Source organism: Protopterus annectens, chromosome 8.part0 (genome assembly GCF_019279795.1).
Source record: "Protopterus annectens isolate FY-2018-M chromosome 8.part0, PAN1.0, whole genome shotgun sequence".
In the NCBI taxonomy this organism is placed as follows: domain Eukaryota; kingdom Metazoa; phylum Chordata; order Ceratodontiformes; family Protopteridae; genus Protopterus; species Protopterus annectens.
The window spans coordinates 1,666,725,614-1,666,751,167 of record NC_056741.1 but is presented as its reverse complement, the minus strand read 5'-3'; the positions used below and the strand labels follow the sequence as shown (position 1 = coordinate 1,666,751,167).

The window sequence follows — 25,554 nt, the reverse complement described above, 5'->3', positions numbered from 1 at the left end:
ATCAGACATGAGTTCCCGTGGACTATGATGTTTGCAGATGACATTGTGATCTGTAGTGAGAGTAGGGAACAGGTGGAGGAGACCCTGGAGAGGTGGAGATATGCTCTAGAGAGAAGAGGAATGAAGGTAAGCAGGACTAAGACAGAATATATGTGTGTGAATGAGAGGGAGGATAGAGGAATGGTGAGGATGCAGGGAGTAGAGGTGGCGAAGGTGGATGAGTTTTAGTATTTGAGATCAACAGTTCAGAGTAATGATGAGCGTGGAAGAGAGGTGAAGAAGAGAGTACAGGCAGCATGGAGTGGGTGGAGAAGAGTGTCAGGAGTGATTTGTGACAGACGAGTACCTGTAAGAGTGAAAGGGAAGGTCTACAAGAGGGTAGTGTGACCAGCTATGTTATATGGGTTGGAGACCGTGGCACTGACAAAAAGGCAGGAGTTTGAGCTGGATGTGGCAGAGTTAAAGATGTTAAGATTTGCACTGGGTGTGACGAGGTTGGACAGTATTAGGAATAAGTATATTAGAGGGTCAGCCCAGGTTGGAAGGTTTGGAGACAAAACCAGAGAAGCAAGATTACATTGGTTTGGACATGTGCTGAGGAGGGATGCTGAGTATATTGGGAAAAAAACGCTAAGAATGCAGCTACTAGGTGACAGGAAAAGAGGAAGGCCTAAGATAAGGTTTATGGATGTGGTAAGAGAGGACATGCAGGTGGTTGGTGTGACAGAGCAAGATGCAGAGGACAGGAAGAAATGAAAACAGGTGATCTGCTGTGGTGACCCCTAACGGGAACAGCCGAAAGAAGATGATGATATATATATATATATATATATATATATATGTACACACACACACACACACACACACACACACACACACACACACACACATATATTCTTTTTACTTACTCTTTGCCTAGCACCTGTCAATCCTCTATCACTAGGGTAAGAGCTGGTCATAGCACAGCTTTTATTTCATGCTTTTCTCTATTTTCTTGCCTTAACCCCTTCCTTTGGTAACCAATGTGCAGACACCAGAAAGTACAGTTGTGTACACTTACCATAAATGTAAATGTTCTGAGTGTATTCACTGTTGCAGTCACCACACTTGGGTTATCTGCGTGCAGGTAGTCCTCAGTTGGCCCGAATACCAGAGTCTTGGGATTTCTGCATCGAATGCTGTTCCTCTTCCATGACGTCAGGGATATAAAACAGGCAGCCAACGCCATTACATCAGTTTTTCTTGCCGCAGATGTCAGGAGCCCCCAACATAGGAAGCAATTATATGGTGTGGAACACCTCCAGTAAAAAGTAAATACCACAGCCATAAAATATGGCCAAAAAGAGTAAAGGTAGAAAGCATAGAGAAGTCAGGGGGGTGGAGAGAGTGTATCCAGGACTGCAACAGTGAATACACTCTACATTTATGGTAAGTGTACACAACTGTACTATGTCCTTCATGTTTCACTGTTGCAGTCATTAACCTTGGGTTGATTCCCAAAGGTGAGGAAGGGCAGAGGCAGTCAAGAAGTATTAGGGCCTTCTTGCAGGCCTTGTAAGTCTGCTGTGACAAATCCAGCTCTGGATTTGGAAAAGACAGGTAAGTGGTAATGCTTGGTGAAGGTGAGTACAGTACAGTAGTCCCCATTTCTTTGTTATGGCTTTGAAAATATCTGGATGCAGCATCCATTCGTGAGCATCCGTGGTAGTTCTGCTTATGGTGTCTGCTAGAGAAATTTCTTTTCCTGGTACAAATCTGGCCTGAAGAAGAATGTTGAGGTTCAGGGCCACATTCCACAGGTCCATTGCCATCCGGCATAGAGGATATGAATGCGTACCTCCCTGTTTGTTGATGTAACACATGACTGTGGTATTGTCCGTCCTTATGAGCAGATGACCCTGTTGAAGGAGTGGTCTGAATGCCTGGATCGCATATTTCACTGCCAGCATCTCCTTTAGATTTATGTGTAGATTCAGCTGGTCTTGGGTCCATAGGCCTTGTATACACTTGTCCACCATGTGAGCCCCCCATCCTAGGTCTGAGGCGTCCGTGGTGATGGTCTGGCTTGGCTGTGGTTTGTGGAAAGGCAAGCCTCTGTTCAACTGACAGGCCTGAGCCCACCACAGGAATTCTTGCTTCAGGCATGGAATTATTGGAATCTGGTCTTCTAAACTGTGCTGGTGTTGAGACCATACATTCCTTAGGTACCATTGTAACTTTCTCATATGTAGCCTGGCATGCGGAATCAATATTATGCAGGATGCCATGTAACCCAGGGCTTGCAGGACTTTCCTTGCAGTAAGCTGAGTTTGTTTTGTTAATGACATGAAATAGCCTGGTAGTTGCTTTTGTTTTTCCTCTGTGAGAAAGGCCATCTGAGTTGATGTGTCCAGTTCTGCCCCCAAGAATGTTATCCTTTGGGATGGTACTAGTCTTGACTTCTGCATGCTGACTGTGTATCCCAAGGCTTGCAACAGTTGTATGACATTTTCCAAATCTTTTGTTAATTTTGCCTTGTTGTCCGCTTGTATTAGGCAGTCATCCAGGTATGGGTAAATTTGAATTCCCTGTAGCCTGCAATGAGCAATTACTGATGCCAGGCATTTCGTGAATACTCTGGGCGCAGTAGATAAGCCAAAGGGCAATGCTGAGAATTGATAATGCTCTGATCCTGCAAGAAATCTGAGGTGTCTTCTGCAATCTGGTCGTATAGGGACGCGCAGGTATGCCTCCTTGAGATCTAGAGTCACCAGCCAAGACTCCTTGCCCAGCATGGGAAGAAGCTGCTGGAGGGTCAGCATTTTGAATTTTGGAACAATGAGGTATGTGTTCAGTGCGGACAAGTCGAGAATAGGTCTCCATTGATTTTCTTTTCTTGGTACCAGGAAAAGCCTGGAGTAAAATCCTTGGCCTTGTTCCATAGGTGGCACTTTTTCTATAGCTCTCATCCTTAGTAAGTTGTTGATTTGTCTTAGAGCGTCTGTTTTTTGGCTTGGTGGTAGGTTTGGCATTCCCCTCTTTTTTGGTAGAGTGTGGAAGTGAAACCTGTAGCCCTTGTCTATTGTTTGCAAAGTCCATTTGTCTCCTGTAATGTAATGCCAGTTGTCTGAAAATAAAGCAAGCTTTCCGCCCAAGGGAGCTTCCAGTTGTTCCCTGGTAGGCGGTATCAGAGCCAAGTCATTGTGTCTGTCCTGTGGAGGTGGTTGTAGTTGAATCTGTGGCAGTACTTCTCTGATTGGTAGGTTGCCACTGACGTCCCCTGTAGGCACCCCTAGACTGATTTCTGCCTCTTGGGCGTCTATTTCTGCCTCTCTGTGTTCTGGAGTTGTCTGGAAAGGACCAATTTTTTGAGGGCCAATTTCTGCTAAACCTCGGAGGTTGGACCTGTAAGAAATCCTTGACTGTTTGGACAGATTTTGCTTTTTCTTCCACCTTCTTTAGGACCTCCTGTGCAGGGGAGCCAAACAAACTTTGTTTCTCCATGGGAGCATCTAGGAGTTTTGATTTAACATGGTCTGGTAAAGATTGTTCTTCTAACCATGCATGTCTTCGAATCACTGTTCCAGTCATAGCTGATCTAAAGGAAGCCTCCAGTGCATCATAGCCACATTTTAAGAAATGGTTACTGACCTGCTGAGAGTTATGTACCAAATCCTGAAGAGACTTGCGGTCTATAGGTTCAGGAGAGGACAGTTTTTTATTTAGCTGGTCTAACAGAAATTCCTGATACTGAATCATGTGAAATTGACAGTTTAAGGCCCTAGCCGAAAGAGCAGCAGAAGTATAAACCTTTTTACCCCATCTCTCTAATGCTCTAGATTCCCTATCAGAGGGGAGAGGGTTTTTGGCAGAAGCAGCTGCCACACCTTTCGGGCCCTGTGAAATGGTTTCGGGGTCTGCAACAGGAGCCTTATACAAATGGTAGTGTGTGTCCGGGACCCTGTAATATCTGTCAGGCTTGGCAGGGGCCGGAGGAAGAGAATCAGGAGCAGTACAGGCATCATTAAACGCATCATCAACTACTGTTAGTACTGGAGGAATGGCTAAAGGCCTATGCTGTGGTAAGTGTAAAAAAGTCCTTAGCCTTTTCCTTGAATCTGAAAAATCCTGGCCCTGCCATTGGAAATGCTCCCTCATAGCATGTAAGGTTTCCCCAAAAGAAAATTCTTCAGGAGGAGAAGCAGAAGGGATGGAGTCTTCTGCATCAGAATCCTCATAAGGAGAATATGGGCCTTCCTGAGGGTCTGTAATGTCCGAATCCTCCGAGGAATAGTCTGTAGAGACAGGTTTCGGGGGTTCAGTCCTAGGCCTTTTATCTGAAGGGGGCTGAGAGGCCCTGTCTGGGAGAGGTTGGGATCCCCTGATCAAAGAAATGAGATCCTCAGCCAGGCTGAGTATTTGTGAACTAGAGGTAGGTCTATGTGGGGGAGTTTTAGCAGGTAAGGCCTTAGAAGATTTAGCTGCTTTAGCCCTGGCAAAAGCCTTGATGGACATAGAAGCAGGGGGTCTAGCAGCCCTTTGTGCAGGGGTAGATATGTCTAAAGGAATAGTATCTGACAAATCCTGGGTGCCTGCTTCTGGAGCAGTAATTTCAGTAGCAGATTCGACCATGCTCTGTGAGACCTTGGCTATAGGAGGCATGCTTTCGGCCGAAGGAAGAACCGAGGACTCGGTTTCAGCCGAAACTGAGACACTCGCGGTTGGCCTAACCGTGGTTTCAGCCGAAACCGCGGACCGCGAGTGTCGGTCCTTATCCTTGCGCTTTTTAGCTATTTGTGTAGTCGGAGTCTCCGACGGCATTTTGTAAGCAAAAGCGGGACCAAAAAACTCCTCTGCAAACTCCGACCGACGTCTAAGTGTCCGTCGGTTGAAGGAAGCACAGGCTAGACAAGCTGATACGTCGTGGTCTGGGCCTAAGCAAGGAAGACAGTAAGAGTGGAAATCCTTATGAGGTATTTGTTTCCCACAAGTTAAACAATTATTTACTTTTTCTGACATCGGCTGAGGCAAGAAAGAGTCCCCAACGAGGTACTTAGCTTTTTAGAAGTCTTCGGTAGTAGAAATCTCTGGATCTGACCGACCGGCACTTGTGAACAGCTTCTGCTTCGGGCACCACGCGGCAAGAAAGACTGAGGAAAATGGCGTCGGCTGATGCCTTTATACCCAATAAACAGCAGCTATGACGTCGGGTGAAGTGCGACATCAGCCGAGGCCAGACCCAGACTTTGGAATCCGGCCGACCGAAGGGCTGCCTGAGGCAGGACAACCCATATGTTAGGACTGCAGATGCATCCTTGAAGGACATCACTTCTGTTCTCATTCACGAGGTACAAGGTTTGATCCTGACCTCCGACAAATGCTTGTTTGGAATTTGCATGTTCTGTCACCTCCAAAAACCATGCTGAGTGTTTCCATCTCAAACTTACCTAAAAATGGAGCTGTGGGCAGCAGCACAGACTTTACATGGTGCCCTATAGGGGGAAGAGTTGTATGGACCACCCGCTTTGGGCATCTACTGTTGTGCAAAGTATCCTCAAGATAGGAGAATACAGATCACAGACTGTGCATCTTGTTAGGACTAGCCACTTGATGGTGTAAAAATATTGCTCTAGGTGAACTATCATGTTGAATAATTTCACCAAAAATGGGCATGGGCATTTGCCAGAGATAAGTGGGTTGAGACCCTACTCTGACCTATGCTAGGGACTCATCCTAATGATGGAAGGGGTGTATGTGCCTTTACTGGCCATTTTGTACCCACCATAAAGCTCAGCAGCCCCGGGCCAATAAGCTACTGTCCATTTACTCAACTTGGGTTACTTGGGATAGCTTTCTTGAGTGAAAGCTGGATGTAATACCAATCAACCCACCAAACATGAACTAAGAATTGCTACACTCAGTGTAGGTTCACTGACAGGCTGCAGCGTGTTAGTGGATGACATGATGGCAAGGAGGAGGCTAGACATCCTATGTATCCAGAAGACAAGGTCAAAGGGCGATGCAGCAAAGCCACTTCTCTTGGTAACCATTTTTTACTACTCAGGAGGAAGGAAGGCTAAATATGGTGTGGGTATTGTGTGAGGGTGAGGCTTCAGAAGGCAGTAAGGGATGTGATAAGACTCTAGTGTAAAGACAGGGCACTAGCCATAATCTCAGCAGGGCTATAAGAGCAAAGAAAAGAGTGCATTCAGACAGTAGTTGCAGGACATACAAGATAAAGCAGGAGACCATGAGTTTGTGTTGATAATAGGGGACCTGACTGTACAAACTGAGATAGACAGAACAGGAGATAAGGACTGCCTAGGTTCACATGGGTAGGGCAACTGGAATAATGAAGGAGAGGTCAGTTGAGACATCTGTACAGTAAATGGCTTGATGATAGCCAACACATGGTTAAGAAAGACAAAGTCACAAGATCACATACAGAAGTGGCCAACATGCAATCAGGTAGACTTCCTCCTAGTAAGGAAAGGGCACCGGGGTAGAATCAGCATCTGCAAAGTCATCCCCAGTGAAACAGTCAGTCCACAGCATAAACCACTGGTTGCCACAATCAACGGCGGGCATTAGTCAGAGATGGCTCTAAGGTCAACAAAGACCAGGCTGAAGATCTGGAAGTTGACAGGACAGAAAGCACAACAATTTAAGAAATTACTCAGGGCTCTAGCACTTAAGGAAGAAGAGGAAATAGGTGGAGTTCAAGAAATATGGCAGTAGCTCAAAACAGCATGTGTAAGGGCTAAAAAACAGATATGCAGAAAAGTCAGGTATGGAAATAATGTACATAAGGAAAACTGGTGCTGGAATGCAGAAGTCTAGGAAGTTATCAAAAGAAAAAAGGAGTGCAGGAAAAAGTGGAAGATAGAAAAGACAGACCAAGCCAGGAAGGAATACTGGTTGGCTAACAAAGAGACCAAGAGAAGAGTTGCAATAGGAAAGAACAAAGCATTAGAGCCAGTCTACCAGCTTCTGGAAAGTGACTCAGTGTATAGCACAAAGGCAAAGAAAGAAAGTAAAAGGAGATAGCTCAACACCCTTCAAGAGGGATGCCAGCATCAAACATGCTGATAAGACATCAAAGGCAGATGGAAGGACAACTTCCAGCAGCTTCTGAATGAAGAAAATCCCACAGAAGCTGTACTTCCCCAGACACAGCCTGCGGTGACAGAAGAGAAGGAGCCCACTATAAAGAAGTAAAAACAGCAATAAGGAAAATGAAATCAGGGAAAACATCCGGTTCTGATAAAGTCACAGCAGATATGATCAAGAAGTTGGGTGAGCTAGGGAAGAAATGGCTCCTGAGGGTATTCATGGCACTATGTCGAGAAAGATGCATCCAAAATGACTGAAGAATAAGCATACTAGTGCCAGTGTTCAGGAACAAAGGGGACATTCACAACTGTGGGCAGTATAGAGGTATCAAATTTCTATCACACTGCATGAAACTTCTGGAGAGGGTGATTGATAAATGAATACACGAGTAGTAGAAAGTAAGATGAGAAATGAGCAGTTTGGATTCAGATCAGGATACAGCACAACTGACCTGATTTTTGCAGCGAGACAGACACTTGAAAAAGAGTTGAACTGGGAATTCCTAAACTTCGAGAAAATGTATGACAAGGTCACAAGAAAGTTGATTTGGACAGTCCTGTGCTGGTTTGAAGTCCCAGAAACATTGGCAGAATTACTGCAAGCTTTGTACAAAGACCCAATGACTCAAGTACAAACAGTATTCAGTCTCAGTCATACAGAGGGGTTCCCAGTGGCAGTGGGTGTGCATCAGGGTTCAGCTTTGAGCTCACAGCTGTTCATACTGGGAACACATCAGAGGGGGCAGATCAACAAAGTTGCTGTATGCAGATGATGTGGCATTATAGCCAGAGTCTGAGCAAGAACTTCAGAAGGAATGCAAAATTGAAGACACAAGAAATGGAGTACAGATAAGACAGTTGGAATTGCAGCTAAAGGCGGAAATCAGAAGAAGCTGAAAATTGAGATAGAAGGGAAAACAGTGGAACAGGTTAACAGCTGTATGTATCGGGTGGGGTAGTTGGGGAGAACAGAAGTCTGAAGGTCAAAGCTAGAATCAGAGGGGCTGCAGCCAACCGGCACATAATGTCAGTGTAGTTTATGATAGAAGAATGCCAAAGAAGCTGAAAAGCAAGGAATAAAAAAAACAGTGGTGCAACCAGTAGCATCTATATCATATGAGCGAATCACACAAATTGCGAATGCCCATAATATCGAACGTACTGGACCTCAAAGTGCTTTTTCTGAGATCGCAGTACAGTGAAGAATGGGATATCTGCCCTTTCCTCATGGTAGTGCTATCTCGGAGTTGGAATATATATTTAGCGGGGGGAAGTTCAAGGTCCGGTGCATTCGATATTATGAGCGTTCGCAATTTGTGCGATTCGCTCATATGATATAGACCAAAACCAGTACTACTGTATGGTATAGACACCTAAGCAGTAAAGGCAGAGCAGTTGAGGAAGCTAGGCTTGATAGAGATGAAGTGCCTGAGGCAGGTGGTAGGATGCACACTGTGGGACAGATGAAGAAATGAAGACATAAGAACAGAAGCCAAAGTAGCTCTAATTGCAGAGAATGTCAAAGAGAGCAGATTATGGTGATTTGGGGTCATATGCAGGAAAGCAGAAGACAAGTTGAAGAAGATTTGGGACAAACAGGAGGAAGGCAGAAGGAACTAAGGCATCCAGCAAAGAGGTCAATAGATTGTGTCAGAGATGAAGACCTGTGACAGTCAGGCATGAATGTTGAAGAAGGTACAACAGTGTCATTGAATAGGGAGAGATCGCTATAAGTGACACAATACCCTGACCCCCCATACACAAAAATAAGAACAAGGGGGTTGAAGATGATGATGGTGATCTGAGCTGTATAAATAGAAAAAATACTAAAGAGGGTTATGCACCATATCTGAAGCCCAAGACGTAATATGTGGCATCTGCTCTTAAGAGATGTACACTCCCCTGAACTTGGAACCACCAATTCAGAAGAGGAAATCCCAACATTTCCCCTACTAGAGAGGTCCGATGGTATCAGATTACTTAACATATAAGCAACAGTCCCACAGAAATGTTATGTTGTGATTCACCATGCACAAGGCTATCAGCTGAGGAAACATCATGGAACATAATTTTTAGTGACAGTACAAATCAGTATATAACCATTACTGAAGACTTCACAATAACAGTTTCCTTGTGATCCCCCCTCAGTAAAAACACTGACATCAAAAGCATTCTGTAGGCTCAGTTTATAAATAGAAAAACAGTTTATCAGTCACAGAAAAGGTATTATTACTATCTGCTTACAAGGTAATGAATTCAGTCAGTTCTAATGGTGTATCATTTGTTTTACAAACTGAGAGCAGTTTCAATTTGTATAAAAAAAATATTTTTTTGACTGGACAGTGGGAATAGCCTAATTATCAGGCTGATTCCCACTAGATAAGTCACAGGCATCCTTTTATTTTTTGTAAGACACATCTTTGTTTTGGCAAGCAAATAATTTCAAGCAACAAACTGCTGCAAACTATCTCCAACTTACCGTTAGTCATGTGACAAACAGCTGTGGTCAATTTACATTTCAAACATGGAGAGCAAACCTTATCTGTCTTTTTAAATGCATACTTGATACAAAAATTGGCACATCCAAATATAAACTTTACAGTACATTACAACTGCCTATGTTGTCTCATATAAATACAGTACAATATGTTCCCAAAAAGTCAGGAACAGAACAACTCCATGGAGGAAAACCTCAATGGATATTTACAGTTGGCAGTGAATGAAAATGTCCATTATAAATAAAAAATTAAATTTGATCCAAAGTCTCTAATGAGGGGGAGAGTGGTCCTGTACAGAGATTCAGGTGCAAGGACAAAATAATTTCCAAGTCTTTCACTCAGCTTCGTAGATCTCTTCATCTCTTGTCCTGAAAAACAATAAAAAAAAGTTATTTTTGACTACACTTCCTTTATTTGGTAATTATGTAAAACAGCAATGGTTGATTTCTGATTTTCAATGGTAAGCCAAACCTAAGTCAGAAGCGGATGAAATATTGCAGAATACTAAACAACAGACAAAAATTAACAGATACATTTTCACTAGATCAGTTGATGTATTAAGAGGACCTGCCTCATGGCTCCTACAGTTGTGTGAAATGGGTCATATGGCTCTGTGAATCATTATCTTCAGTTAGCACATTGCATAATTTTCTGAAAGTACCTGCTGTGATGCCCCTGCACTGGGCCCAGTAATCAAGGAGCCTCAATCCTCACTACTAGCACCAGTGAGAGATGTGCACATTGGGAAGATGACAAGTACACACACAGTAAAGTACAATTTCCCTTAAGACCACACATAGATCACAGTCAGTCCGAGGCTGTTTTTTTTATCTCTTTATCCAGATTCCCAATAAGACTCCCCACTGGGGCACAGCTATAGGGTTAAGATCTCAGCCGAGTGGTCAAGCATAAACCTCCAGCACCCTCTCTGTCCAACCAGTGCTTCGTTTCCCTGCCCAAATAGCTGAAGCATGCGAGCGCGCACACACACACACACACACACACACACACACACACACACTTTGAGATTTATTTTATATACAAACACGCAGACACTCCTTGGGAAGGCTGGCACAGGTTCATTAGCTATGCCCCCTTCTGCCCAGACTATAAGGTAGTAATCACTGCCACCAGCCACCCTTACTTATCAGCTACTATAAGGCCCTTCTCAAAGGGTGACCAATTCTACTGTGCAATGTTACTATTATCCAAATGGTAAATGTGACCAACAGCAAGGCTATTTAAGAGTGGCATGTACAATGTCACCAAATACATGCAAGTACTCTAATAGCTTAAATAACTCTAAACAAACCTGCCATAATTAGGTTTAAATAGATTTAATAATAAATAATAAAATCACAAGACAATACTCAATATAGTAACAACAGAGTTCAGAATCACAGGAAATACTTCAAAACAACATTGCAGGACAGTCTCAGATAAGTACAGAAAACATCTAAACTAATCTTACTAAGTTCCTATCTATCTGTAAGAGAAAAATCACTGTAATCTAAGTCTTACTTACAGAGCCAGACAACTGCTGATGAGAGGATGTTGTCAGATCAAAAGACAAATACAAAACATCCAGACTCATTCTCTGAGATGGTTCTTAAATTACTATCAAACATTTCTGCTGGGTTATCTCAGATTATATCACTCTTTGTCACCTTGGTGTCAAAAATACTTATCTCTCAGAAGGTTGCCTGGAAGTGGAAGTCATAAAAGATTTGCACACTTTTACCTTTGAAACCTGTAATTATTTCTGTTTCCAGACAATAGAAAGAATTTCTAGTTGCAGACATACTGTCTCCTAGCTGAGATAAATGCCACTGTAAACAATTCACTTATTTTCTTAGTGTTTGCAAGTTAACTCTGTTCTTTTCCAGTAGGGTACATTGTGGTTATATTCTTGAAGCTCAGCACATAACATATAGTTTTCTTACATTTGTAAGACAAGCATACAAATCATATTACTATTCACAAATGACATATAATTATTTACAAAATTCCAGATAGTTGGGCTGGCAGCCTTCACAATTCTTCCCCCTGAAAACTCAAGCTAGTTTTTCAAGTGACCCTTGAGAAACGTTGCTTGAGAGGGTGGAGCCTATCTGGGAATACCTTACCCCATTCCCTGCCTTGACAGTCCATCTGCATTGGCATTGCTAACCCCACTGCGGTGCTGTACAGTCATATCTTATGCTTGTAACCTAGGCTCCATCTTAGTAACTTGGCATTTTGCTGGCTGGCTCGATGTAGCCATGTTAAGGGATTGTGGTCTGTAACTACAGAGAATTTCCTTCCATACAGATAAGGTTGAAGTTTCTGCAGTGCCCACACTATGGCTAGACATTCCTTTTCTACAGCTGCTTAGCATTCCTATAGGGATTGGACCCTAGGACTGAGATAAACCACTGGGTGCTCTTCTCCCTCTGAAGAAATCTGACCAAGTACAGCCCCCACCCCATGGTTCAAAGCATCCACCTGCACAACAAATTCTTTGCTGTAATCTGGACTGGCTAACACAGGGGGTCCTCTCAAAGCTTCTTTAAGCTTCTAGAATGCCTGCTCATATGCTGGGGTCCACACTACCTTATTTGGTGTGTTTTTCCTTGTCAGGTCTGTGAGGGGTGCAGCTATAGTACTATAATTGAGGACAACCTTTCTGTAGTACTCTGCTGTCCCTAGAAATGCCCTCACCTGCTTTTTGGTAACAGGTGCATGCCATACCTGAATGGCTTCTACCTTGGCAGGTTCTGGCCTGATTATATTACTCTCCACTCTAGGTCCCAGGTAGGAGACCTCTGCCATACCCACCTGACATTTGCTGGGCTTAATGGTCAACCCTGTCCTCTGTAGTCTGCCCAGCACCTCCATGACATGCTGAAGATGCTCATGCCAGGAATGGGTGTAGATGGCAATATCATCTAAGTAAGCAAGGGCAAAATCTCTTGATCCTGCCAGGATATGATCTACCAGCCTCTAGAAAGCTGCTGGGAAATTTTTCATTCCAAAGGGCATCTTTGTGAATTCATACAAGCCAAAAGGAGTCACAAAGGCTGACCTCTCTCTAGCACTGGGAGTCAGGGGCACCTGCCCGTAACCCTTGGTAAGATCAATGCTGGTAAGATATGTAGCCCTAACTAGCTGCTCTAGGGCCTCATCTGTCCTAGGCATGGGAAACCTGAATTATTTCTGTTTCTAGACAATAGAAAGAATTTCTAGCTGCAGACCGTCTGTCTCCTAGGTGTGATAAACACTGTCGTAAACAATTCACTTATTTCTTTAGAGTTTGCAAGTTAACTCTGTTCCTTTTCAGTAGAGTGCACTGTGGTTACATTCTTGAAGTTCAGCACATAACATATAGTTTCTTACACTTGTAAGACAAGCATACAAATCATATTACTATTCACAAATGACATAGAATTATTTACAAAATTCCAGCTAGCTGGGCTGGCAGCCTTCACACCTGCACTTGAAGACAGGTGTGTGTACATGAGAATGATGATGATGATGATGATGCAAGCTGTGGCATCACATATGCTATTTCCCCACTCTATTGATTTGCCCCTGGCCACTAGTGGATGTCTTCCTGAAAGTTAAGAATGATAACAATTAAGAGTTGACGACGTTGTTGTTAGCTAGTGATATACAACTATATACTTTCTTCACTTGTAGGAAAATCCAACAGCTAATACCAGCTGAAAGGACTGTTTATCTGTAGCACAAAGGCTGATTATACCTGACTCATCAAAAACGATTATCTTCATAGATTAAATTATAAGGCAAGAATGAGTTTATTATACATAATACTGAGGACATGATTATCAAACATTAAAGCAGCCTTGGTGGAGGAAGCTAGAAAGAAACACCAAGGCCAACAAGGTTTTGTTTCAGGGGATGCCTAGCCAGAAGGCCCAAAGCCATAGCTGTGGAGAGGGAAGGTTATCTGATAAGTATGGACTCTCAACAGCCACAGAAACCAAATATACTAAGGGCAGACCAAGCAAGTATTCAGCACAACCTAAAGAGCGTCAGACTATACTATAGGCACAACCAGCAGACAGAGATAATGTCCATGGCATTAAGAATACCAAAAAGTCCCCAGCCCCACCATGGGATAAAGGAATCTGACCCCTGATGTGAGGGGCCTCAGTACATCTCACTGGTAGAAAATCAGGAAGAGAAGGACCTTTTTTGGGTATAGTGATGTCATTGTCCTAGACATTAGGAGCAGGAAATCAAAGGCCTTTCATGGAAGTCCACAGAATCAAGGCTCTTGAAAGAACCAGAGACACAATTAAGGGATATAACCTATGGAATATTTTTCAAACATCTGGGCAAAGGACCTCTAACATGCAAGTCCTGTTATGCAAACACTCAAGACCCCCAGATGGGAAGGATCTCAACGAAAAGACAGATCACTGTTCCTAACAGGAACTGGAGCTGAGCCTCAGTCGTAAATTCCACCCTGGACTAAAGGCAGGCCATGTGGTGCCCTTGTAGTAGAAGTAAGACAGATGCTGACCAAAGCCAAGAGTACTGGTATTCTGTCTTCTGTATGCCGAGTGTTGCAAATCACAAACAATATTCACAAACATCAGCATTAGAACTTATATCATTTCTGTACTTCCTTAGGCTGCTGTGTCAGTATATTATTTACTTGGTCTTTGTATCAAACACAAACATGCATACACTGTCTCTCACTCTCTGTGTATACACACACACACAGTTGAATATTATACATATACACACGCACACACACATGTACAAAGATATGCATAGCGCACATACACACATTCTGTTTTATAACTGTAAATGTAGTCTTTGACATGTACCACTTCATATAAGCTACATTAATAGTTCTTCCTTGCAACATTGTTTTATTTTTCTTTATTTTTAATGTTCTTTTACTTCTTGCTGCATGCAGCCATCAGCCCTACAACCCTCCCATTCTCTGTAGTTTCTGTATCTCTAGTATATCCAGATGTGTGAAATTGAACCAGCCAAACCATGAAGAACAAAACCTCATTCATAGGTAATTACTAGGATAGCTGTCGCTGTGGGACATTTTAAGTTTAGGCAATTTCATTTCCAAAAGTGAGAATCAAACTTTGTACTTTGTGCTTGTAAGATAAACACCTTAACCATTACAGCAGCCTCTAAACCACCTTATATTAGCCACCAACCCCTTGTATCAATCTACAACCAGCACTGCACTGCTTTTTTCCACAGTCCTCATTGACTTTAATCTGCCATTATTTTAATTTGATTGCATGCTTTCCTTCCATTATTCTTGCTTACCAATTCTTTTCCCCCTCATACTTCCATATTTCTTCATTCTCACCATGATTTTGGTAGCTCTCTCTTCCACATTCTTTATTAGCATTGAAAGATGCATTATTGCCAAGTATACTATATTTTTTAATTCAAACCTCCTCGTCCTTTTTATTATACATCACCCATCTTTTGATTGGATTCAGTCTTGAGCTGCCAATGAAACTGGAAAACATCTTTAACAATTCTTTGTATCTGGTATACATAACCTGTACACCCCCAAAAATACTTATTTTCCTAACATGGGACCTGTACATACTGTTGTACATTCATAATACTGAATGTCTATAATGCTAGCAAAAATTATACACTCCCTAATATACCTACATATTTAACATACCTTTTTATTAAAGAATAAGTTAATACATCTCCATCAGGATACTATTTTTTTATTCCATCCGGCATTATTTTCCACTGTTCTAACATGCATTCATACTCTCCAAATGTTACTCCTAACACTCATTTCTTTCCTAGTACAGCATATTTCATTCACTTTCTTTTTTAACCAGATCCCTTGCTTTTGCAGCTTATTTAACTGCAACCCAGCTTTTTGTAACAGTTTTTCAAATCATACCACAATTTCACTCATCCACGCATATTTTTAGTGACAATGGCCAGACCATCTGCAGATGACAAATAGATTGGGATCATAGTTCCTTTCTCCAGTTTCCAACATGCTGCTTTCATTCCACACACATGTGTTGGGATTATTGCAGTCATCACCAGTGCAAACAAACGTACATTCAATGGACATCTTTGTTTAAGTCTTTTCCTAATTCTTATTTCCCTTCCATCCACTTACCATAACCTTTACCCAGGATTTTTTCATAACATGTTTTTATACCATTCACAATTTTCTTCCTCTTTATCATATGTTTCCAGAATCTACTTCTGGTTTAAAAGCCCATGTTTGCGTGGGTTTGCACATTGTGCAGCTGAGGTAAACTATTACCAGTGCCAGAAAGTCTGTTCTTCAATTTTTCCCTTACAACATGCTTGTTCTTTTACTTCTTGCACTTCAATTAGCTTAATCGGCTAGCACTTTAACAGGCTTTTGTAGCATTTATTGCAGCACACTTAGGTGCTATCAGCACTCGCTGTTCCTATGCAGAAACAGCACCAGTACTTATTAGTTATGACCATCCCTCCTGGTATGATTATAGGGTAATTTCCTGTTTCTCCTCCTAACCTGATGCACTTGGGCATTCTGAGATGGTGTACAACTGTCTATTGTACACAGACAACCATTTCCTCTTACCTCCCAACACTCATACAAGTGAGAGATGCACTTATGTCACCAAACTGGAAGCAGAGCAAGTTCCAACCAAGACCGGGCTAGCTGGTCAAGAGGAGAAGAGCAACATATGCAACTCACTACACAGAACACACAGCCCTCCAAAATACCAACCATCACAACCCACACAAAGAAACACAAACCATACACCCACCTTCGCGGAGGGTCTCAATAAAAATTTACCCAGACCCCCCCTGAGAAATGCACTCGACCACCACAACACAACACTAACCCCAGAACACATAGCTGACCACCACAGTATGCCCCTCGACCTAAGCCCTTAAGACAAAACACTTTGCCTAATGTACTAATCATAGGAGACTCAATTGTGAGGCACACAGATGTCCTACTCACTAGATTGAGCAAGGAGAAGGTGACAATCAGTTATCTATCAGGTGCCAGGATCTGCCACATAACACATGCACTCAGGTCACTCTACCACAAGTACAAATATGACTCAATCATTGTCCATGTGAGTGTGAATGACCTGAGACGTACCTCCCTTAACTACATGAAGAGAGATGTGATGGAACTCACGGATTATGTGGCCCAGGCAGGTATGACCCTAGCCCTGAGCAGTATTCTACTGTCACCCAGAATGATACCACAGTACGAGCAGAAAATGATTGACTTCAACAATTGGCTAAATTTCTTGTGTCATTGTAAGGGGATCCAGTATCTGTATGTCTGGGATGACATAATCGACAGATCTCGATGCTTTGCCAGAGATGGCCTGCATCTGTCACCCCTGGGATTCCGGGTACTGGCTAAGGTTCTTGCCACCCCTATAGTCTCTTTTTTAGGCTGTGTTCGAAAGACCAAACTTCCACCATAACAGCTACAAATAAATGCAATCCGAGGGTCATTCTGCACAGTGCTAGAAGTCTAAATCTCAAGATGCACTCGCTTGAAGGTCTCCTCAAAATGGAGAATGCCGACATCTGTGCTGTAACAGAAACTTGGTTTAAAGAAGCAGAAAGCACCCCTGTTCTCCCAGGCTACAACTCATTCCATACCTTTCAGCCCCAGAATAAGAATACGTCCAGATGCTCCAAAGGCAGTGGTGTCTCCATATTCTTAAAGGATACGCACACCTCTAGACTGGTAGCCCAGCATAATGCATCCAAGATACTTCAGGTAAAACTAACACTGGGTAAGATGGCGACACAAGTCATAGCCTGCTACAGAACCCCAAACATGTCCCTAGACTCTCACTCCAAATTCCTAAGCACCCTGGAATCTATAAAGGTCCAACCCAATACTTTCATACTAGGTGACTTCAACTACCCTTCCATCAACTGAGAAAACTATTCAAGTACCAATGTACAGGCCCAATGCTTTCTGGAATTTATTAATTCCAATGACCTGTACCAGCTCATTCTGACCCCCATTAGAGAAAGAAACATCGTCAACCTGGTGATCATCAACATGGGAGACCATTGCTCCACACCTACAGTCAATTCCTCCCTGATTAAATCCGACCACAAACTGATCACTATGGAAATCTCTATCTCACCTAAAACCCTCGCCAAGGTGACCACCCTGAAAAACTTCTCTAAAGCTGACTTTGGGCTCCTAAAAACAGAGGTGGCTAACTTCTCAGCACTCATGCCGATGGAAAAAGTACAGTTTTGTACCTACCATAAATGTAGATGTTTGAGTGCTAATACAGTTGCAGTCATAACAGATGGGTTATCCTGCCGTCAGGCGGGTCCTCGGTCGGCCGAATTCCAAAGTCTAGGTCCAGCGTCGGTTGTCGTCGGTTCTTCCCTGACGTCAGTGCGGCAGGGGTATAAAAGAACCAGCCGACGCCATTTTCTTCAGTTTTTCTTGCCCCAGATGTCAGGTGCCCCCAGAAGGAAGGCAAAACATAAACTTATGTAATAATGCAATGCAATATAATCAAAAAACAGTAGTGTGCCAGCAAATACACCATAAAAGAATACCACAATCAGGTTGTATGAAGAGGTGTTTGTCATAAGGCCTGTCCCAAGTGGGGATGGAGGGAGAGAAACCTGGACTGCAGCTGTATTAGCACTCGAACATCTACATTTATGGTAGGTACAAAACTGTACTATGTTCATCGTGCATACAGCTGCAGTCATAACAGATGGGTAGAATCCCAAAGCTAAAAAGGGGTGGCAGGCACTAAGTGGAACTAGGAGGAGCAAGGATGCCCTGCAAGACTGCTGTGGCAAAGCCAACTCTAGATTTAGAGCATAGTGGAAGGTGATAGTGTTTGGAGAAAGTGTGCACAGAACTCCAAGTAGCTGCTTCCAAAATATCCTTGGTAGGAACCCCCCTGAGGAAAGCTGCAGAGGTAGTTGTGGCCCTTATGGAGTGAGATCTGATGCTTGTAGGTACAATTTTCCATGAAATGACTAACAAAAGTGTATGCAGTGGGCTATCCATTTTGAGATTGTCTGTTTGGAAATAGCCTTTCCTTGAGCACCTGTAGCATAGGACACAAAGAGTTGCTCTGATTTTCTGAATGGCTTTGTTCTGTCCAAATAATAACGAAGTTGTCTGTGAATGTCCAAGGAATGTAGTAGTCTTTCCCCTTTGTTTTGTGGGTTAGGATAAAAGGTAGGTAAGTGGATAATCTGATTCAAGGCTACATTGGATACTACCTTTGGCATAAAGGAAGGGTTGGTTCGTAAGGAAACTCTGTCCTGATGGAAAAATGATGAAAGGTTGCACAGCCATGAGGGCTTGTAGTTCCGAAACCCTGCGTGCTGAGGTGATAGCCAGAAGGAAGGCTGTTTTCCATGACAAATATTGCAGTTCTGTTGAAGCAGCTGGCTCAAATGGAGGCAGGGTCAGTTTTTCTAAAATTAAGTTGAGGTCCCAAGCAGGTACTGGTGGTTTCCTTGGAGGTTTTATATTCTTAGCCCCTCTGAGGAACTGTCTTAAGAGAGGATGAGAGAATAAAGGAGGATCAGTGTTGTATTGTGCAGAAATGGCTGAGGCATGGATTTTGATGGAGGAGAATGAAAGTCCACTGTTTAACATCTCAGCTAGGTACTGTAATATTTGAGGTAAATTTAGTACCCAAGGATTCTGGCCCTTTTTCTGATTCCAGGCACAAAACCGTTTCCATTTGGTGGAGTAGGCTTTTCTAGTAGAAGGTCTTCGCCTCCAAGATGATATCCTGCACCTCCTGGGAGAGGAGGGTCTGTTGGGAAATCAAGGAATCCTCCATGCGGCTAGATTGAGGGTTTTCAGTTGACTGAAGAGTTTTGAAACTGTGCTGGGTCAACAGAAGAGGCACCAGAGGCAGGGTCCATGGTGGGGAATGCGTCAGGCTCTTCAGGCGTGGATACCAGTGTTGTCTTGGCCAGTCTGGAGCAATGAGAATCATCTTTGGCCTCTCTGCTCTGGCTTTTAATAGAACTTTGGGCAGCAAAGGAAGAGGTGGAAAGGCATAGACTGTCAATGTTGTCCAATTGAAGGAAAGTGCGTCCACTTTCCAGGCCTGTGGATGATAGGTCCTTGAGCAAAATTTTTTCAGTTGGTAATTTTTGTGGGTAGCAAAGAGATCTATGTCTGGCTGTCCCCATGCCTGAATTATCTTTGCGAAAACTTGAGGATGCAACTTCCATTCGTGAGGATCTGTCATATTTCTGCTTAGGTTGTCTGCCAGCGTGTTTTCCTTCCCTGGCAGGAATTGTGCTTGAAGTTGGATTTGCAATTCCAGAGCCGTGTTCCAAAGGGACATGGATAGTCTGCACAGGGGGTATGAATGAGTTCCTCCCTGTTTGTTTATGTAACACATCACTGTGGTGTTGTCTGCCCTTATCAATAGCTGGCCTGGATGCAGTAGGTCTTTGAAGGCCATAATAGCATTTTGCATTGCTAGCATTTCCTTTTGATTGATGTGTAGGTGCTTTTCCTTTTGGGACCATTTGCCCTGAATGCACTGATCTGACATGTGCGCCCCCCAGGCGTAGTCCGAGGCGTCTGTTGTGATGATTTGATTTGCTTGAGGCATGCAGAAGGGGAGACCTGTGTTCCTTTGGCATGCTTGAGCCCACCACAGAAATTCCTTTTGAAGACATGGAATGAGTGGTATAATTGTTTCCAAACTGTAGCTGTGTTGAGACCATAAGTTTTTTTAGGTACCATTGAAGTTTCCTCATATGCAGCTTTGCACATGGGATCAGCAGTATGCAAGATGCCATGAATCCCAGAGCCTGCAGGATTTTCCTTGCAGTCAGCCTGGTGAAGGTTGCCATTTTTCTGAAGTATTGAGATAGTTGCCCTTGCTTCTCTGGCGTGAAGTAGGCCATCTGGGTGTTTGTATTCAAGCTGGCACCCAGGAAAATTACTGATTGAGAGGGCATTAGTTTTGATTTCTTTTTGTTGACTGTGTATCCCAGAAAGTTCAACAACTTTATTACAAACGCCAGGTGTTTCAGAAGTATGTGCTTGCTGTCCGCTTGGATCAGGCAGTCATCCAGATATGGGTATATTTGTATGCCTTGAAGTCTGCAGAAGGCAATTACTGATGCCAGGCATTTCGTGAACACTCTGGGCGCAGTAGATAAGCCAAAGGGCAATGCAGAGAATTGATAATGGGTTGAACCTGCAAGAAATCTGAGGTATCTTCTGCAATCTTGTCTGTTAGGGACATGCAGGTATGCCTCCTTGAGGTCCAATGTTACCAGCCAAGACTCCTTGCCCAGCATGGGAAGAAGCTGCTGTAATGTGAGCATCTTGAATTTTGGTACGAGTAAATATGTGTTTAGGATGGATAGGTTCAGAATAGGTCTCCAATCTTTGTCCTTCCTTGGTACCAGGAATAGTCTGGAATAAAAACCTTGACCCTGTTCTTTTGCAGGTACCTCTTGAATAGCTTTCATGTCCATGAGAGCTGAAATTTGTTTTTGTGCCTCTGCCCTTTGATTTTGTGGCAGGTTTGGCATGCCTCTCATTTCTGGAAGGGTGTAAAAGTGGAATCTGTAGCCTCTGTCTATAATGTCCAAAATCCATTTGTCTTTTGTCACAATATGCCAATTTTTTTTGAAAATAAAGCCAGTTTTCCGCCTAAAGGTGCTGCCATTAAAGCTTTGCTTGGCATGCAGAGGGAAACGTCATTGTGTCTGCTTTCTGAAAGACTGTGATCTATCTTCTCCACCTCTTGGTGTAGGTGCTTGCCATTGTCTGGCTCTAAATGATACTTGAGATTGCCCTCTACCTCTCGGGCGCCTGTATCTGCCTCTTTGAGGTCTGTCCGTGGCTGGAAAGGACCAATTTTTTGAAGGCCAGTTTCTGCTGAAACATGGAGGTTGTACCTGTAGGAAATCTTTCACTGTTTGCATTGATCTTGCCTTTTCCTCCATTTTCTTTAGCACCTCCTCTGCTTTAATACCAAACAATACATCTTTTTGAAGAGGTGCATCTAGTAATTTAGCTTTGACATGATCTGGTAAGGTTTGCTCTTTGAGCCAAGCATGTCTACGTATGACAGACCCTGTAACAGCAGCTCTACATGAGGCCTCTAAAGCATCAAAACCACATTGCAAGGTATGTTTACCCACTTGCTCTGCACTATGCAACAAATCCTGCAACTCCTTTACATCTGGTTGCTCAGGTTGTGTCATTTTGCTTTTCAACTGAGATAACAAACTGTTGATACTTTAACATATGGAACTGACAGTTTAATGCCCTCATGGTTAAAGTGGCCGAGGTGTATACCTTTTTCCCCCACCTTTCTAAAGCTCTGGAATCTCTCTCTGAAGGTAATGGATTTTTGGCAGTAGAGGCCTTAATTCCCTTGGGACCCTGTGAAATAGTTTCTGGGTCAGCAGCATGGCTTTTGTATAGGAATTGGTGTGAATCAGGAACCCGGTAATACCTGTCAGGTTTAACAGGAGCTGGAGGTAAAGAATCTGGGTTGAGGCTGGCTTCTGTATACACATCATCTAATATATCCAAGACAGGAGGGATAGCCAGAGGCCTGTGCTGAGGAAGCAAGAGAAAATCCCTGAGCCTTTTCTTGGAATCTGAGCAATCTTGACCTTCCCAGTGAAAGTGTTCCCTCAAAGTATGTAAGGTTTCCCCAAAAGAATAGTCCTCGGGGGGGGGAGGGGGCTGAGGGAATGGACTCCTCAGCATCAGAATCTTCAAAAGGGGAATATGAATATTCCTGTTCCTCAAAATGTTCTGAGGTAATAGAGGCTTGGTCTGAGGAAGGGTAGTCTTCCTCCAATCTGGGCCTTTTGTCCAAGGGGGGTTGAGAACCCCTGATAAGAGTAATCAAATCCTCAGCCATTTTGAGCATCTGTTTTTTAGGCATGGGGCCTTGAGAGGGGCTCTGTGGAGCTTGTCTTTTAGTTTTCATGGCTGCTTTAGATTTTGTGAAAGCCTTAATGGAAAAAGAGGAAGGCCTGAAGACACCTTGAGAGGTGGAAGGCCTGTCTAAGCTCTGAGTTTCCCCGCCAAGAGTGGCGTTGGTATCTGTAGTCGGAATGGGGGCCGAGGAGCCTGCGACCTCGGGCACAGAAGACACCGCTAAAGAAGCATCATCGGTACTCAGGGGCTGCGTAGGCGCCTTGCTGAGAACCGGAGCACCTGTAGCCGGCTTTAGCGTGCTGTAGGTAGAAGTCACGGACCTCGTATGTCGGTCCTTATCTTTGCATCTTTTACTCAAAACTGGAGTCGGAGTATCCGACGACATAATGTAATTAAACTTTTTACCAAAATAGTGTTGGGCGAACTCCGTCCGACGCTTAATAGTGCGTTTGTTGAATCTAGCACAAAAACGACAGGCCGAGACGTCGTGGTCTGGGCCTAAGCAAGGAATGCAGAAGGAATGGAAATCCTTATGCGGTATTTGCTTCCCGCATGAAATGCAAATATTAACTTTGTCTGACATCGGTCTGAGGCAAGAAAAGTTTCCCCAACGGGGTACTTAGCTTTCCAGAAGACTTCGGCTGAAATATTTTTCGTAAATCTCAGGAGATGGCCGACCGGCACTTGCGAACTGCTTCTGCTTCGGGCACCGCGTGGCAAGAAAGACGGAAGAAAATGGCATCGGCTGGTTCTTTTATACTCCTGCCGCACTGACGTCAGGGAAGAAGCGACGACAACCGACGCCGGACCTAGACTTTGGAATTCGGCCGACCGAGGACCCGCCTGACGGCAGGATAACCCATCTGTTATGACTGCAGCTGTATGCACGATGAACATCAGCTGTATGACTGTCGAATCATACACCAATGCACTGTACGAGCACATACACAAATGCATGGACCTTGCCATATCAAATAGAACTAAGATGCTCTCCTCCAAAAAGAGGAAGCTGATCTGGTGATCCCCAGCCATCAATAAACTCTACAACAGGAGGAAGAAACTGTTGCAGAAAAAAATGACGTCACAAGACTGGAAAAACCTCCCTTATCAGTCTCAACAAAAAACTGGGATCCCTTATCAAATCCTCTAAAACCAACTATGAAAGTAGAATTGTGGCTGACACCAAAAACAACCACAAAGCCTTCTATAGCTATATCAAAAACCTCCAAGACAATACCCAGATTTGCTCTGACTTATTGCACAATGGCACCTCCGATCCTAAGCCAACATATTTAGCCAACATAGTGGCCGACAAATTCACTGCCAACTTTACCCCCCCCCCCCCCCCCAAAGGCCCTATGACAATACCAGAAGAAAGCCTGATACCCACTATTTCTGCAGCACAGGTAAAAGCTGCCTTGTCCAAAGCCAAGAATACAGCATCCATGGCACCTGATAATATCCCTGGCTGCATCCTACATGAGCTACAAAACAAACTGGAACCATATCAACTTACAAAGCCATGTCCAACCAAGCCCTACTTGAAATGCTACACCTAAAGAAATCCCAATCCCCCAGCACCACATGCTCCAGAGATCACAACCTCATTACCACAATTAACAGAACATGTTGGAGGAACAGATTCATTTCCCAAAGACTGCCCATACTCTGGAATAAGCTTTCCATTCATTTCAAGCAGCGCACCTAGCTGGCCCTCTTCAAGAGAAATCTTGATGAGTGGATGGGTAACAGAAAGTTCACCCCAGGGATCACTCCAGTTGCCCTACTGGATAGGGGCACTGTGAACTAACATCAGGTGGCACAGTGCCTGGGCAATTGTTTTGGGCTAGGCTTGTAAAGGCTCCAGGGCCATTAGCCTAGTACACACCTATGAACCTATTACATGCTGTAGCCTCACAAGAAATGTTATCAAATGCCTTTCCTACATCACACACCACTAATCTTACCTCTTTATTTTCCTTCCTTCCTATTTTTTAACAATTTTTTTTTATTGACATTTATTTACTGGGAAAGTCTGACTGGCTACAGGTACCCTTTTTCAATTGAATCCTGGGAAGAAAAGCTCCAATATATCATATTCAATGCAATCAGTATTTACAATAACAACTTTTATGATGCAGTTTCAGAGAATACATAGCATAAAAATATAATCAAATTTGTACTGATATTCACAAACATTACATTTAAAACCCTTGTAGTGGGACTTTACAGAAGAGTGGTGTATAAGATACATAGGAGTAATTTAAGAAATACAACAGAGTGATGTATAAAAGGAAATAAGCAAGTATGAGTGTTAGCTGAGTAGTAGTGATGGAACAGTAATTTGGTTGCACTAATTAGAAGTAGGTATAGTAGTTTAAGGAGTACAATAAAGTGAGGTATTAGAAAGGGATAAGCATGTTGAGTGATTTAGTGCTTTAAAGGGAGGTATAAGAAAGGTGATGAAAGATTTTAGAGAGCTTTGCCCCAGATGAGGAGCAGGGACAAAGCCACGAGGCAGAAAAGAAGTCTTTTAGCATTGCTTTGAAAATATGAATATGTGTGATAGATAATGAAGTTTTACCCCCAGGTTATAACATAATAAGGTTAGACTGTACCACTAGGAAGGGAGGAGGGGTAGCTGTACTATACAAAACTACTCTAGATGTGACCGCTGATTCCACACAACCAACCCGTGTTGATAATGCTGAAATTCTCATTACCAAACCTCAAATTAATAAAAACAAAAGTATTAACATAGCCCATGTCTACAGTCTCCCAGGTAATAATGCAAACACCCTAGAAGATATCCTATCTTGGATGTCTAGTAACTACCCTCAAGAAAGCATTGTTCTAGGAGACTTCAACATTGACTGCAATATTTTCTCCTCAGAATCTCCGACCATCCATGTAAATCTATACAGATTTACTCAGATCATATCCTCACCAATTAGGATCAGTAAACCTAACAACAAAGATAGTATTCTAGATTGGATAATTATTAATAGCCATCCCCACATGTATAGGGCCGGTACCCGAC

At 43.2% G+C, this 25,554-nt stretch overlaps 1 protein-coding gene across 4 annotated transcripts in view; it reads right to left on the bottom strand.

The window, feature by feature from the left end:
* Positions 1-9,260: 9,260 nt before the first annotated feature.
* The window catches only part of ROBO3 (roundabout guidance receptor 3), a 2,447,731-nt gene continuing 2,431,437 nt past the window's right edge, over positions 9,261-25,554 (bottom strand). For all 4 annotated transcript variants that reach the window (XM_044081188.1, XM_044081190.1, XM_044081189.1 and 1 more), the window contains one exon: positions 9,261-9,957. In XM_044081188.1, coding sequence (XP_043937123.1) covers positions 9,946-9,957 — 12 coding nt within the window. In that variant the 3' untranslated portion in view covers positions 9,261-9,945. The remainder of the gene's footprint in view (positions 9,958-25,554) is intronic.